This window comes from Branchiostoma lanceolatum, chromosome 1, assembly GCF_035083965.1.
Source record: "Branchiostoma lanceolatum isolate klBraLanc5 chromosome 1, klBraLanc5.hap2, whole genome shotgun sequence".
Classification (NCBI taxonomy): Eukaryota; Metazoa; Chordata; class Leptocardii; order Amphioxiformes; family Branchiostomatidae; genus Branchiostoma; species Branchiostoma lanceolatum.
The window spans coordinates 10,312,912-10,329,726 of NC_089722.1; the positions used below are offsets into that span (position 1 = coordinate 10,312,912).

Genomic DNA, 16,815 nt, shown 5'->3' on the forward strand with positions numbered 1-16,815 from the left:
GTGTTTAGCCCTCAAACATTTGGACATTGTCGCCTATGTATGGCTTCTTTTTGTTTGATTTGGATGAGCTACTACAAGGACAATTTAAACAGCAGTTTGGAAATATCTAGGTAAGGTATTTATTCTGTCTGGAAATGCAGCAATTCCCATGGGTCAAATTATTTTGCTTTTGATAAAACTTGATTTTTTTTTACCCATGTGGTTTCAAACACCTGCTGTTTTATATTTGTTCTTTCCAAGGACCAAAACAATTTGACAAAGACACCTGTGCACATTAAAGATCTAGCAATCCCAGATTTTCCATGGTATTCCATGGGAACCATTTCCCATTGTGTCCCACCCATGATCACCTCACTTCCTGGAATTGTGTGGTGGGAATCTAGGTTATTTGAGGTCATAAATCCTTAACCCTGTCAAATATTATACCACTCCTTCATATGAAACCATCTTTCTTCCATTGTGTATGACCCAAATTCCATCACAATCTGGAAGAAACAATTGATAAATTGTTCTTGATAAAAACAGGTATTCCCCAGAGACTATCGGAGTACAAACCAGGACAATTAGCATCACTGATAAGACAAGGAAATATAGCCAATTCTATCCCAATGCAATCAGTAGAAGAAATATTTCCCTAAAATGAATTTTTATTTCAGCTTGTCTGGTACAGACGCATGTGTTATTGGGAACATTAATATTTCATATCTGCCATTTTCTGGCCCGTGTACCGAGTATAAAAGGTTATCGTGACCATAAGTTGCATAACGTACTCTTCTTTGGTTCTTATAATCTGCAAGTCATTTCATTGAATTCTTTTTGTTTTTGACATTAGATTCATAAATGTAACATTTCTCAAATTCATTTGCACTTTCCATGTTTTTGAAATTTTCATTTCATTGTTGTTCAATAAATTGGCTTCCTGAAGGAAATGGAAAGGTGTTAAAAGACCTCCAAATACTTTTTTATATTTGTTATGCGTATAAATCAAGGGGATCAAAAACAATTCCTTTTTAATCATTGTTGTTTTTGTATACCATTATTTTTCTCCATTTTTCCCTGTACTTTGAACCAGCAGACTAATATACCTTTGCACATTTGGCCATACAGTACACTTTCACCTTTATCCACTGTTTAGAACAGTGGCACACCCATGCATATTGGTAAATATTAACTACAACAATAATAGTACACCCCATACACTAAAGTTAATGTGTAACCTCTGCTACATTTTATGACCTCACAATTTGTGACGTAAACTTTATTCGCAACACTCTTGTCTCTTGAGATGATCACATCTGAACAGTATCCTTTACCAAATATAGACAGAACAAAAAAGAGATAGCTCCATTAGATTGTATTGTACTTTTGTGGTATTACAGCAAGGTAATTATGTATGAGTCAATAGGTGAAGCTCAAAGATTAAGTGATTTCTGCCAATAGTCTAAATGCAAAGATCTCTGTTGAAGTATATATTGATTCTAGTAATGGACATACTAGATATTCATTTTGGTAAATTTTTCTTCTTTATTGCTTTAGTGTTTACCTATTTTATCATATGCTATTAGCAATGACAGTATTATGGTGCACATGTGACTCAGTCACTGCATAGGATATGGGAAAGATCTGGAAATTGCTATCTGCAATATGTAGACAGGAAAGAGACATCATCACATGGTAGTCCACCCTTTTAATGTGTACCATTATGGGAGGAGTAACAATGGATTGATGAAATATGCAGGTATAGGAACAAAATTCCTGAGTCATGGAATGGGACAAACTCTCTGGAGAGAGTCTGAGCCAATAACTGCTACAGTCATATCAATAAGTACAAAACTGTCAACCAGTGATCCATGCAAACCTGCCATATCCGATGTCGTTGTTGAAATTATTGATATGTTCAAGCATGAATTTGAGTTAAGCCTTCAGGTCCATTTCATCTATGCTATAGGCATTCCAAAGATATCAGCTTTCAGAAGGATTCCCCTGAATCACATTTTAGAGCTTCTTTTGAATTCACAAATTTCAGTTCTACGTTTGAATTTTTTATCCGTCCTTGACATTTCCAAAGATAACATGAGCAAGATTGCCATGTTCCTTCTATGTACATGTCTTAAGTAGGTTAGATTACTAAGAAGAAGCACTGATAAATGTTGCCGTTCAAGTCAAGTGGCACCTTTCATTATCTTTGTGGGCGTGGTTAGCACACCTGAAGGGCTGTTTGAATTAATTGCAGCCAATTTGGTCAGTGGAAATGGGCAAATTATCCCTGGGCCACTGCATATGAATGGACAAGAGGGACAGTAGGGGTGATTTGGATGCAAAGGATTTGTTTTGTGGAAGTCCTCCTATTTTACTTAAAGAATCGATGAAGCTGTGACAGACACATTTGACTTAAATGCCGACAAAATCTTCACTTTCAAGGGCACGCTAGAATGGGTTAATCGAATTGTTGCAATGTTGACATATTCATGCTGCCCTCTGATATTCAGTAATTGAAGTACCATTTAGATACAAAGTTATTATTGAGATAGTCCATATCTATGCTATGCAACAATACAGTTATGTGAGTCAGCACAACTAGCCTGTGAGTGTGATAATTAATATCCACTCACTTAGCAGGCTAGGATCCTGCCAGACTGTTCCTGTCAGTCCATGTGGAAGTGCTGATGGTATGTTTGGATTTCTGTGGTCAGGAAATATGCTGCCATGTGAAAACCATGTGTGCCAGTACTGCATACGACTGTCTTACAATTAGGAGTAGGATTTCAGCTGCACACATGGTACACTAGACTGTACTGTCTATCAGAAAAGAAGTGTGTTTAGTCTTGTTAGATAAAACGTAGATTTGCTTTAAGGCTTTAAGATAGACAAATATTAGTAATAAATGTTAGAGTTAGACCAAAGAAGTCTATTAGCAATAAGACTTTGTCAGTGTATTTTAGTTTTCGTAAAATCCTATAACTTATCACCTTGTTCCAAGGCCTGCCCCATGATCCCATCCAAAAAAGATAACAACATTAGACCAATGGTAGAAATGCCTTGGGCAAAATTGATACAGCTGCTCCCACTGATCATCTTGGGGCAATTTTGTGTCCTCTAGGACTTTGGTTAATCCCCCTGGGACCTACCAGGTAAAGGACCTGTAGAACAAAGGCAGTTACCATGGTAACGGAAAGATGAGAAGCTATGAGAGTTGCTGACAAGTATGGCTTACCTGGTCTAATTTGTTATGATTGGTGTCAGGTCACTGGAAGTTACAGTGGTATATTATTATTCTAGATGGCAACTCTGGTTGGGAAAAACACAAGGATTGATGTTTGTTGGTAGTAAGTGTGAAATAGATTTAATTGTTTTTTTGTTAGGACAAATGTACATGTTCTACATACTCTGTTCTTTTGACTCTGATGTGGTGAAGAATTTGACCATCTGGAATTCTGCCTGCATCTGGAAAACAGTTTTCCTGGCCTGGTGGGGGGAAATCTGGCTGGGAGGGTAAAACCCCAAGATCAACACTTGAACAGAGACCCTTTATTCCACTGTCAAACTCTAACCTTGAGACCATCAGGCAAATTCTCAACTGGCAGAAAATATACATTTTAGTCATGAGAAAAACGTAAGCTTGCCACCGTACTTGAAACCTCCACTTTTTAAACTCTGTTCGCAGATTAATTAGTTTTCCTTTGCACTTGTAGTTGACATAGTGATAATGGTTCTGCAAAAGGTGGTTGCATGATACATTTACATGTACATTTGTATCTCAGAAGACTCTGATTGTGTAATACTTAGGTCAAAGAGAAGGTGTTAATTTAATTGCAATACTTGATGTAATGACTGCCTCACCATTTACATCATGTATTATGTAAATATTAAATGTCTCCAACTTCCAAGTAGATATTTATATCATTCGTAGCCGGTCTATTTTGATGAACAATTTGTGTATTGTCCCCATGTCTTATATCAGTAAGCTTGTCCTGAACCTGTAAAGATAGACAGTCTTGAACCTGTAAAGAGAGCCATCCCCCATACTGAATGAAGTGTTCAGCTCATGACATGTTGTGATATGATAAACCTGAGTCTGTGATCCCTGTAACCTGCTAACAGCTTCCAGATTGAGATGTGGACACAGATATACCTTTCTTTCAAGGACTTAATGCTTTCTTATGGCTAAGATAACACAGAACGCATTCTTTAGATAATGTGATTTTCAAGGGAAGAGGTGTTGAAATACACAATATTAATATCAAATATGGTTGTAAGAAAGCTGGAATAAATTGTCACCCCAAAGTTGGACCTAAGCCGAAAATGAAAGATATTACTTAATTGCCATTATTATTTAGTCAAAATACCAGGAATCACAGAGAGGCAGGACATTAATTTTCATGAAGTTTTTGGAATGGGAATGAATTTGAAGCTATACAGCTTTGAAGCCATTGTTTCAAGAAACTTGGACTTTGAATGTGACACAGTGATTCATGGTAGAAGGGGCCCCATGTACCAATTAAGATATTTGGCCTAAAGAACAATACATGCCATACAGTGTGATACACAAATCATTATTATGTCTGATGGATGCTGGCATGTGCATTATCTACATATGTAGCAGTATTGATTTGCAGGCTGCGTTATTGTACAGAAATAATCAATATTTGGCTGACATCTGTGGTGTCTCAAGCCCAGAGACCATAAATCACAGTGTACATATAACAGTTGCCAGGGCCAGGTGCGTTTGTCAAAATTGGAGTAGAGAATTTGGCCAGGTTTAAACACATGTTTTTGAGCCTTGGAGTCGACTCAGGACTGTGGAAGGAGAACCCTAGGCAATATTTTCTATAGTATTAGGAAACCCCCACTTGAGCAGCCCAAAGCGCCTCATAGTCATACACAGCCCACGACTCAGAAACTTGTGTGTAAATCAGGCCATTTAGTGTTATCATTTTCAAGTCATAGAAAATAGAATGTCCTAGGTAGTGCCCCTCATTCATAAGCAAATAATTGTTATAGGTTCCTTGAATGTTAATTGCCCCAATCAGGAATGCATAGATCAAGATAATGATAATCTAGATCTAATCCCAACAGGTTATAATGGGTCATTGACCTGTTTTTATAACAGGTCAGATTTGTCACAGATTATTTGCTTTGCCAAGGAACTATGTAATCAAACCATATTTTCCTGTCCCCCAGGCAGTATTGGTACATTTCTCAACAGCTGGGTTTCTTCTCACAATGTACAAAATTCTTGGAAAGCGCTTAAAAAGTAACCAGCAATTGGCCTTGCCTTAGGAGTAATGACTTAACCTGGTGTTTGGGCTAGAACTTAGTACATGTAAATTTAGAGGGCTTTGTAATATGTTGATGTGAAGTAGATATATAACAATTGATCCGACCAATAATATTTTCATATTTGTCACAGGTTTGGGCCTTAGATTCATTTTTTTGCCACCCTCATATTTGGCCGAAACTGGATGCTGACACCATCAATTGTTGTAATTATAAATTGATAGATAACAATTGATAGATTTGCACCAATATCTTTATGTTCTAGTATGATGATATTGCAAAGGTTTCCAAACGATGCAATGTGCATTCGATAGCTATACATCCACAGTCAAGGTCATTTGTTTGTACTTAAATCAGGTTGACAGTCATTCACTCATTGTCACTCCATGAATTTTCCTGTGGTTACCCCCTCCCCCCCACGCCATGTGAAGCCAGATCTCTCTACAGTACATGTACATGTACGTGACTGCAGGCGCATCACACGATGCCATCTGTCACACATAGACAAAAAATGTATATTATATGTTAAACGCTACTGTATGCACATACAAGATTTATACATGCATCTTTCTATAGTGTTGTAGCTTGTAATAGCCACTATCTGGATATACAACAAAATTATTATCAGAGACTGGTAAGGTCAAATTCAGGTTATACTGTGTAGGTAATGTTTTACAGACTCGGGCTGGATCCAATTATCTTGTGGTTTCCTAACCTTGCTTGAATAGTCCATGCTCTGTTAAAGGTGGTTTGTAACAACCTGGGGGCACTGGCTGTTACATTCCAAACCTTCATATATATATATGATATATATATATACTGTAAGTTATCAAAGACCTTTTATTCTATTATGTTGAAGAATACAGCCCAAGGAAAATATTGATTTTTACTGTTGTTGCTGGCTGGCTGGAATTTCAGGACTTATGCAACTAACTACTGGATATAATAATTTCAACCTAATGTACAACAAGCAAAAATTAAAGCAGGAAAAATGTGCTTGGAAAACAAAATGACAAAAGAAGTCTATATGTGAAGCCATGAGTCATGTTTCCTGAATGAAGGGTCTTAACGCTCTGTAAGCTCATGTATTAGTAGACTTGACTTTGTTAAAGCCCAGGATAGACCCTTGATTAAACAGCCACAAACTAAAGAAAGGTCTGGCTGTGTGCCAGTATTCCCCAGCCATGATGCAATCATCGTAGTTTGTACTTCGTGTTTGTACATGCTTGTTTTCTGTCTGCTAGATCAGCACAACTAAAACTTACAGTTCATCTTATTCTTCGGATGAGGTGTTAACTGTATAGGCTAAGTTCAACCCCTCGATTGTAAGTAAACAATGTTGAAAAGATCCATAACAATCAATCATTATTTAAGATCAAAATCAATCAAAAAGCAAACAATACAAAGAATAGACTATTCCAATAATAGCAATACGGTATGTGAAAAAATACAGGTGCCATAACTGTACTGTACTTGAATGGTATCTGTATTGAAATAGGGTTGTTTGCACAAAATGATTTGAGTTCAACTTCATGTAGATTGTGAGTTCACTGTGTAAAACCTGCATAGATTTAATTTTGATGGGTTTAGAAATATACGATATAGGAAACATCGTAGTTACCAAACTGTTTGATTGTGGTGTGTAGCAAGAATTATCATAATAATCCATGACAGCATACAGCATACAGACATGAAAAATCTGTCATGAATTGGACAAAAAAGAATATGACGTTTCCAGTGTTCTCACCAGAATTTTTTCACAGCGTAGGGGTCAGGTACAGAAGGCCAACTTTACGCGGTGCAAGTCACGCATGGAGTGCTGAAGACATGACCAGAGTAGGGAGTCCGGCATGTTCCCCCGGAAAATTTGAAAATTCATAACCCAATGAGACCTTATTTCATGCATTTTGAGGGATAAATTTTGTGAAGTAGAGTTTTTCCTCTATCACAGCCTCATTCTAAAGCCAAATATGAACTTTTTATAAGATTTATGAAGGGTCACAAGGTTTGTCCCAGAAAGAAACACCCCTATGCTGGTTGAAACACAGCATAGGGGTCCAGATCACAGCATAGGGGGTCCAAATCACAGCATAGGGGGCCCCTATGCTGAAAAGGCCTGGCGAGAACTCTGCGTTTCTGAATCATGATTTGAATTGTACAGAGGACCACAACTACTGTGTAACACATAAGATTTAAGGTGCAGCAAAAGCTGAAGTTTAATGTTTATCGCATTTATTTGGCAGATCTTCTTCAGTGCACCAATGAGCCGAACGTGAACATTCCTCAGTTGGCCGACACCATCATCGACAGGAGCACCAACAGCAGCTGGGTGGTGGTGTTCAAGTCACTCGTCACCGTCCATCATATGATGTGCTATGGAAATGAGGTACGTTTTCATCCTGTTGGACTGTTTGCAAAGTAGTTCAGCTACCTTTTAAATGTGCATAGTGCAGTGATGTTCAATGCTCCACAATACTGTACATGCATTTAAATTATGTGGTTTTCATTTAACGGTAGGGACAAAATGGAGTGTTCGCGGTGGTTTTAAGTTTGCGTCTGAGATAATAGTAGACAAGGGGTTAGAAGTGCAAAAATGTTCACGGTGGTTTTAAATTTGCGTCGAAGAGCTTACTGCGAAAACCGCAAACTTAACACCACCGCAAACATTTCTGCATTTACGGTATTCTAGGTAGTACAGAATCTTCCCCGCAATGAAGGCTGTGGCCTCAACAGAAAGAAGAATACTAATGCTTCTTGGCACAAAAAGGCATAGATGCTGGAAAAGCTGATAGAATTGTCTGGGATTTTAGTTGAATTGTGATTTCTTGAAAAGTTTTGTATCAAGACAAAACGTGAGGATCCATACATTATTTTGTTGATGAACTGCAGGTTTGGTGATATATAGTCTCTAGATCTTGTGATCTTGCCTTATGGTCATAACTGAATCACATGCTTATCATGTGACCATAACAAGAACCCACGCAGACCAACAATTACAAGGGCACTTGTGCCTGGCCTGCACTAGTGTTCAGTCAATCCAAATTACTTCATGTTGAAATGGCAGCCTTGTCAGATTTCTTATCAGCCACTCCCCACTATACTCCATGGTTAACCTTTATAGGCGGGTCAAACGTCCTGTTGAAACAGCCTCTCATATCTGAAGTTTAAGTACTTTTTTCAGCAGGATGCTGTTCTTTTGAACTAGGTTGGAGGTTGATGTAAAAAGATGTGGGTGGATAAAAGCACATCCATGGAGAATAGCGTCGTGACTTGCATGAGTGTCTTACCAATGATTTTTGCATACCTCGGCACATCCATTGTGCATATTGTACATATCAGAAACTATTGCATACATGTATATGCCCTATCGATTTTCTAAATCAATAAAACAATTTATTGTACTCTCATGCAAAGAGCTGCTATCGAATTTCAAAAAGAAACAAAGGTAACACAAGACAATGCAATATAAGCATAAGGCTAAGATATTTGATACCTCCTCAAAACATATTTCCAGTATTTTATGCTCTACCAGTATTTGAAATAATGTCCAACAGTCTTTTCATTAATCAATCATGTGAAAGTATACAAAGATATTTATCCATATTGCTGGATGTTTCTATATGAATATCAAAACTGAAAATATATTTCAAATAATTTAAAGACTCTATATGTGCTACCAGAAGTATATTTGAAGTACAGTTATGATGAACAGTATATGAATATAATGAATATCATGATAGTAATTAATTTTATATATATCCTGGATGCAGGTACTGTAGATGTGAGGATTTTTGTAGAGAAAAGCTGTCAGTATGTGACAGTTCTGACAGCAGCTTCCTGTTAGAGCTGGCATGGTCTGACCTCTGCACATTCCTGCTGCATTGTCTGCCTGTCTGCTGGAACATTCCAGTGGGTCAGCTGCAGGGACTGACCAGTAGAAACTTGGGGAGGTGTGAGAGGAATATTGTGGTGCATGAGACACAAGGAATGTATTGTCCCCAAAGTACTGTCCCCAGTTATAGCTGAAACATACATGTAGGAGAGGAAATATACAAACATCTGAAATATAGGTTGGAGCTATGAAGTTAAGTACCAAAAGAATCATCCCTAGGAATTATTCAAGACGTAATCCTCATTCAAATAAAAAATACCTGATTGGTCATAAAAGAGGAACATGCAAAGGCATTAGCTAGGTCCTTGAAGAGGAGTTCAAGTTCAGAGTCAGAGGAGTTTATAGACATTAAATGGCCAGTGGGTGTATGTGGGAGGGTTGCTCCTGAATGACCTTTGCTAATAGGCAAGATACACACAAGGGCATTGGAAAGATATTCTGGAAGTGGACCAATTTTCGTGGAAGTGGAACAGCTTACTGAATTCAAAATTAGAAGTTTCTGACCAAGCAGTTTTTTAGGAAAAAAATTGGAATTGTCTGGTCAATTGCAATTTTTATTTGATTGCCTGACAATATTGTTCCTTTATTTGCTTCATGTATATATTATTTAGCGGTAGGAGGGAAAGGAGGTTTTCACTGTACATTTTGCAGTTTAAACAATTCTGTAGTACAGTAGCCACACAAAGGAGACATATTCAAGATGTCATGAATTCACAGTCAAGAGGTCACCATGAAAAAACGCAAAAATAAAGCCACTGCGAATGTTTCAAGACTTTCAGTTTTCACAAGTGACAAGTGACCAAACAATTGCTACTGTGCAATCGAGTTCCAAAGTCAATTTTGTACAAGGCCTCATATTTGACACAAGGATGTTCTAAATATTTCATGTTGGGTGATGGAACCCAAGGCCACGTAGAGCTGATGACATGATTTCTACATTTGTCCAAGTAAAATTATCACCTAATTAGATCAACAAAATCGTCAGAAAGAAAAGACCCATTGGCATCAGAATCTGATGTAGAAATTTTGCATTTTCATTTCTAAAACTAGTATATGCAACTCATGTCTATATAATCCCTGAAGGTTGAAACAATTACACTGACAGCTTTTTGTGATGCCCAAGGTCACTGCATATTGATTATTCAACACAAGTTGACGTAGTATTTCCATCTCCGTTAAATTGTTATCGACAATGTGACCTGTGCTTGCTATATTGATCTACTTGTACAGTATAAAGACATGACCTTGCATTTACAGTATTCTTAACTGAGACTCAAGTAATTTCACCAACATGCTAGTTACCTGCGTTCATGTCTACATGAGTCCCTGGACTGTGATTGAGCAGAATTGTTATACTGTAATTGAAAATAGTACCATCTATATGTATGTATTTTCACTACTTCACGCACTTCTATACGTACGTTTCAAAATAACCTTACAGACACAGAGGACATGGGTCAAATGATAGCCTCTGTCTTGTGTTTGACAGCTTTTAGAGTTGATTCAATATTCACTCCAATGTTTATTAAAGACTTCCAAATCCGTAGAATTAACATTCCTCAGGTGGTAACAACGGGCTTGATGTTGCAGTAAATAGCATTGAACTGCTTGAAACAATATTTGGGTGCCAAATATTAGCATTGCCTTTAAACTGCAAGGTCAAATACAGAAGGATTCCCCGCAGTACTGCACAACATGGCTGTCCTCCGATGGAGGGACCATCTCAGATGTGTCGAAATTTGGGGGCAGTTTCAAAAGCAGCTCAAATACATACTGGGGTGGTGCATATGCAAAATTGGAGCTCTGCACCGATGCACTTGTTTATTTTTTGTAGGCTATAGGTAGATGCACTAGTAGATCTATACAGAATATTCCTGAAATTTGGGTGTCAGAAAAAGGACTACAACCTTTGTTGTACTTTGTTTGATGTATTACTTGTTTAAAATATTACCTAAATATTAGCTATGGAATTACAGGCTGAAGTTCTAGATCTTAAGGGACACAGTAAGATTTTTTGCTGACATTCTACTTAATGTTGTACACGCAAAATTCTTTGTGTACCTACATTTTTAGGTTACGTCACACGTGCACCAGTGCACCTATTCCCAAAAATGAATTCCAAGCCCTGTTTTAAACAATGGTTAAAAAAAAATTGGTTAACCATAAATCAATAGTTTGGCAGATATAACTTAATAATAGCAGCTCTAAAAGTCATCTTCGTTAAGAGTGAGGACATAGAACTGATGAATCAGTCCCGTTCCTTTCCTGACATGATGTTGGAAAGCCAATGAGCATGGGGTCCTCCTCAAACCACAGACCCCACATGTGCTTGGGGAGGATGTTGCACAGTAGCATAGCTAAAGACCCAGATGTGTGTGAGATAACCTCCAGGGGTGGGGTCAGCATGCAGCCAGCTGATTCAAACATTAATCAAGCGTACAGGGAATGTCACACAAATACAAGTTACCCAGACATTCGCTTTATACAACTTGATGATATCTATTCAATTAGAATTACATTTTTTTTCATAATATTGTTGGCTCCATCCATATGTGCTGAAACTTGAAAGGGCCAATGATTCTATATCACCATTAAGATTCATAGTTTGCGTACAATCTAACTCTTCTGGTTGTCACTAAAAAACTTTCTGGGAAATTGTCACGACGTACGCAGACCTTTCTGAGAATTTGACAATTGTTGGTATACCTGTGACACTGCTATTACCAATAGATTTACATGGTAGCTATAGCCTTAGGCTCTTCCTTGTGTGCTCAGTTTGGTACATGTAGGTCATTCTCTGCCATCTTAGAAAACCTTTCTGTTTCAGTGTTTGCCATTTCTATATCTGAAAAATTGATATAACATCTTTTCTCAAGTAGTATAGGAACAGCTATGGTGATATTCTCTTATTACATTGTGATTGAAAAGCCTGAGCCTAAGTAATTAGGTAGGCATGTCCCGAGGCGCGTGGTGCGGACTCACCCACAGACTGCGCTATTTCCAGTAAGACACGTGCTGAGCACTCACAATGGAAGTGTTTGCGTCACACATACCTCGCATTCTCGGCAGATTTGGCAAGCAGCGCCCATTAATGGGAGAATGGGAAGTTTGGGATGCCGCAGTCGGTCACGCGTTGATGGACATAACGAGTTTCCATCACCAGCGTATCACTTCCACGATAAAACCCTTACGACCTGTCTATAAATGTGGAGGAAAAGTCGAGAATTTGGGTTACGAGTAAATAAAGCTGACTCAGATAAACCTACTCCAATCAAACTGATTTGATCTGGGTTCATGGAGAGAAGAGATTAGAAGTAAAATGAAATGTCAGAGCTGACATTACAGACTTTCCTACTTAAGGTACCTCATTTATTGATCATACGTGTACTAGATAGAAAAAATTGCATTGCAACTTGATAAGCTGTTTTCCTACTCTTGGAATTCACTCTCTTTTCTAGAATGAATTCCCAAAGACATGATCATGATGGTAGGGTTAGGGTTTTTATCGCAATTTACCCCTGGCAAGCTAGATGCAGCCTTGCTTATCATATCTGTCAATGTCATTAACTGCTTTGAATTTTAATATCAGCCCACATTGTTGAAGACAGTCGGACAATGTTTGACTGTAAAGAAAAAAGCAGGAAGAACATGAGAATCGTAACTAACTAAACTTCCTTGTATTGCAGAGGTTCACACAGTACCTGGCCTCCAGAACAACAGTATTCAACCTGGACAATTTCCTGGACAAGAGCGGAGTTCAGGGTAAGATTTACAATGTGCAAAATACCTCCTGTACGCAAGCTGGGCAGTGTCACCTGTCAGAGTATACACTAGTGTACACGTAGTTCTAAGAAATACACAATGGTTTCTAGTACATGAAGAACATCGCTCATACAAGCTTAATTTTAACTACATCTATGATCAACAAATCAGAATGATTGTTGAGCGATATTTTGTTTTTTCCACAATGAATCAGTTATGATGGACAGTTTTCGTTTGTGTTTCCAGGTTATGACATGTCTACCTTCATCCGGAGATATGGCAAGTACATGAACGAGAAGGCTTTCTCTTACCGCAACGTGGCTTTCGACTTCACAAGAGTCAAGAGAGGGTGAGTCTAACAGTAACAACCTTGCTTGATGATATTCCTATCATTAAATGTGACGGTAATGTCTGCACGGTCTGATTAGTGACCAAATGCAATCGTGGAGTGGTTCACTGAGCATAAGGCTCCTGGCAGTTTTGATCAGGAGGAGCTGCCCAATGTGACGTTCTTAAAGTGATAAACTATTCAGAACTGGGACACCTCAAGGACAACGTGAAATGAGGTCTTAGGATGGGCCAATCTTCAGGATTAGTCAAGGAGTGGGTGTGAGCCTGCTGTGCATCAAAAATGTTAAATGATTTAGAGTGCTTGGTCACGATCAATTATGATTTCTGTTTTTACTAAACACAGAATCTTGGACATAGAATAAGGCAATAGTCAAGTTGCAGCATAAGGTATATGTAACAGTCAAGTTAGACCTCCACATGTCAGCTTTATCAAAATAAACACCTTAACTGACCTGTGTGTTGGTCACATACCTGTATGACTGACTTTGGGCAAGCTAATACATGTAACTGTAATGTTAGGGATGGTACATTCATATGTGATGAAACTGTTCAGTACAAGAAAGTCAGCCTAAACCACCTCAAATATATATCTTTATTCTGGACGGATTTTCTATTCCATCAATTCAATGTCAGCCCTAAATGTAACAGTAATCTATAACCAGGATGTGATTTCAATAGCCTTGAAGCAAGATGTTCTGTCCCAGAAACATCCAATACCTTTGAGACATTGTGCAGACAATAAGACTGGTACTACAGCTAGTAGAAGGTAGAATGATGATTTATGTAGCATTGTTGCAGGGTGGTCTTCTGAAGAGTAATGAATGAAGCTGGCTTCATTCCGCTGACCAAGGAAGACTGGGAATTGTCATTTACATAGCTGGAAGAGATGGGGCCATGGAAGGTTTTACTGTATATGTTGACAATGCCTTATGTTGTAACATGGTCCAAGTAACAGGGAGATAATGGTGATACATAGGATGTATATGTACACGTAGGACATAAAAGAGTGAACAAGAGATATAGATTGGCAAGCTCTATTGGAAAATGGCTGTCAGCAGAAATGTTATGAAAGCTTTTCCATATTTCATCCATCATGGTATCTATCAGTGGCCCTGCTAGAACTATCTTTGCCTGTACAACACGAAGTACATAATTTATTCTCACATTAGCATATGTCCTATAACTGTTAGAAAATACTACAACCATTTCAGTGAAAATCATAAGGTTAACCAAGGACGCTCTATGATACCCCTCTGCCGATGAGAGCAAGTTCGTTAAATGATAGTTCAAACTTTGGCATTTTTGGAGTAAATTGAGAAACAGACCTTCTGTAATAAAAGAATGTGTTGGTCAAGAGTTTAAACTGTTCCAGACATACCTTTTGCACGCAGCACACCTGAATGTTATAGAATCCCCCAAGGAGAATCCATTCCAGATTGTGCAGGTACCAGCTAAGATTTCCACCTGCTGTTGGTGGTCATGACATTTCTTCATCAGACCAGGATGTAATCATTTTTCAGACTCCGAAATGTTGAACTTGTTACGTTTAGGGACTCAGATAAAGCCAAGGTATAAGCTTTTTTGTTTCACAGTCATAGCCAGTTCAAGAGGAAATGCAAGCTTATTAGTGAGAAAATAGGATTTATGTTTCCTTCATGTTGCAGAATACTAAGTGTCTGTTGTAAAGTAGTTTGTATTCATCGCTTGTTCGTTGGTTTTATAACATGCTTGAGGGCTTTTGAACAATATAGTTTATTTTCTTTGATCTTAATGATAAACTATTTGTATGACGTTGCAATACTCATGTTAATTCAGTGGATCAAATACATATTTTGCTCAAAATTCCTTTAAAATTAGGTCTATCATTACTACAGTTTTTTATCACATTGATTCCTTGCTGTGAGTGTTTGCATCCTCTCTAGGAAATCCGACATATTGTATGATAGTAGTGCTGGTGGGTAGAGGGGTTTAAGGGCAGGAGACGTTCCCTGGGGACCGATAGTTGGACATCTTCCAATAGCTTCTCTGGGAAACTAATCAACTGCCACAGTGCCTGGACAGATTTATCATTGTCTCACAGACTGGGGGATGCCGTCAGATGTGTCTCCTCCTGAATAATAATGACATTACTACATCTATATAAGATGTATTATACACAGTTGCATTTCAAGACAAATTTGTATGTCATCACATTTGACATTGGTGACAGCTGCTAAGTGCTTTTTTTTCATATACATATTTGATGTGAATTTGTGTTGTAAGGTCATGGTCACATCTTTTTAAGAACCTTCAACATCATCAAAAATACAATTTGGCAAAACAAGTTGGCCAAAAAAATATAAAGGCATTTTCAAATTTATTGGCATCAAGAAATCCAAATTTAGCAATGTAGTTGTAAAATATGTTTACCTACATGTAAATGGTTACAAGAAAAATAGGGGACAATGGTTTAGCAACTGCATGGGCTCTGTTTGTTATGGTGTATGCAGTGCAGTAACTGTTGATTAAATCAGACACTTTATCTTTATTGGAGCACACATCTGGGACTTTCCACTCCTATCTCAGTCTCTCAGTGTGTCTGGCAAGAATCACAGCTAATCTAGTCTGATTTGTCAGTTCCAGGTATTACCAAAATGTCTCATTGAGGAGGGAGGAATGGAAAACTATATTGTAGAGCTATCCGAGTTTGTGATAGTCAGGTCCCCCTGGGGTCAATGAATAGACAAAGGTCAAGGAAGATCAAATGGAAAAACCCAATACCTTTTTTTAATGCAGATTCTAGATTCAGTTGTATGGCAGCCGTACATTGTATCTATCTTTGTGACAGTGTACTATGCATAATGATTGACATGGACATACCAAATATTATGTATTTCCTGTTTGTTTTTTTTCAATTTAGCCAATTAGAGTCCATGTTAGGTGTTGATGATAAAAAGGATTATACCTATGCAAATGGTGGTTTTGTCACCTGCTACATGTATTGAATTACATTACCCTTGTGAAGAATTTGCAAGGGTAATTGACAGTAAAGATGTTTCAGTCAATGTCTGCTTATCACAGATATCACAGATATTAACATGTCAGTTCTTCGAAATCAAATATTTTGCAAGGTAGAATGTAAAATTTGCTAATGTAATTACAATGAAATAACAAATTTGAAATCCTAATCTTATGGTTTTAGTATGATGTAAAAGCTTTTCTTCACTAGCTGATCAAAATCTACTTGGTATTTCAAACTTAGTACTGTAATTCTTGATTTATTAATGGTAATTTCATTTTAGCTAATTTAACGGTGCCTAGTCAACCACTAAAATTTCCTCATCACAAATATTTGATCACTAACATTTGAGACAGTTATGTTTGTTCTCACCATTTGAATAAAATGCTGAGAACTACTCACCTTTCCCCCAACCACTAAAATTACCAACCGTAATATCAAACGATTCACAGTATTCAGGAAATTCTAATCTAAATCAAATTATTTTCCACTGAATGTTTTGATCTTGATAATTGAAGATAGTACCTAGAGTAAA

At 37.7% G+C, this 16,815-nt stretch overlaps 1 protein-coding gene across 13 annotated transcripts in view; it reads left to right on the forward strand.

Moving 5' to 3' along the window:
* Window positions 1-16,815, forward strand: part of LOC136433113 (phosphatidylinositol-binding clathrin assembly protein LAP-like) — a 44,766-nt gene that overhangs the window by 7,027 nt on the left and 20,924 nt on the right. For all 13 annotated transcript variants that reach the window (XM_066425030.1, XM_066425022.1, XM_066424940.1 and 10 more), the window contains exons 3-5: window positions 7,521-7,663; window positions 12,856-12,931; window positions 13,178-13,280. In XM_066425030.1, the coding sequence (XP_066281127.1) occupies window positions 7,521-7,663; window positions 12,856-12,931; window positions 13,178-13,280 (322 nt within the window). The remainder of the gene's footprint in view (window positions 1-7,520; window positions 7,664-12,855; window positions 12,932-13,177; window positions 13,281-16,815) is intronic.